This window comes from Macrobrachium nipponense, chromosome 27 (assembly GCF_015104395.2).
Source record: "Macrobrachium nipponense isolate FS-2020 chromosome 27, ASM1510439v2, whole genome shotgun sequence".
NCBI classification, from domain to species: domain Eukaryota; kingdom Metazoa; phylum Arthropoda; class Malacostraca; order Decapoda; family Palaemonidae; genus Macrobrachium; species Macrobrachium nipponense.
The window spans coordinates 7,343,017-7,343,425 of NC_087216.1; the positions used below are offsets into that span (position 1 = coordinate 7,343,017).

Genomic DNA, 409 nt, shown 5'->3' on the forward strand with positions numbered 1-409 from the left:
CTGTCATAACTAGGTTATCATGTGATTTATGCTGCCAAGAGTCCTAGGTCTAGCCATTTCCTGTTCATAATTATTGTATATATAAAGGTAATATTTCTCAATATAAAGATGCATTTTCAAGGTGACAGATCGACTTGAAATCATAAAACAAACGACAAACTGTCATAATGAGGTCTGATGCGCGTGAATAATTGTCCCGGTGCATGAAGGCACATCGCTGCCAGATGTACCTGGCCTAACTGTAGCCGATGTGATCGATGTTCATAAACAATCTATGGCATTTCCCTCAGGATCAGCGGAAGGACAACGTGAGGGCGGCGACATGGAACAAATTTTAGGTGAGTCTCTTCGAACCCTGTTTGACTTTAGGAAATATTTGTATAAGAACTTCAGTGCGAGATTGTTTTTC

General features: G+C 40.3%; 1 protein-coding gene across 1 annotated transcript in view; it reads left to right on the forward strand.

Moving 5' to 3' along the window:
* Nucleotides 1–204: 204 nt before the first annotated feature.
* Nucleotides 205–409, forward strand: part of LOC135200530 (uncharacterized) — a 9,141-nt gene continuing 8,936 nt past the window's right edge. The window contains exon 1 of the mRNA XM_064229176.1: nt 205–338. Coding sequence (XP_064085246.1) covers nt 275–338 — 64 coding nt within the window. The 5' untranslated portion in view covers nt 205–274. The remainder of the gene's footprint in view (nt 339–409) is intronic.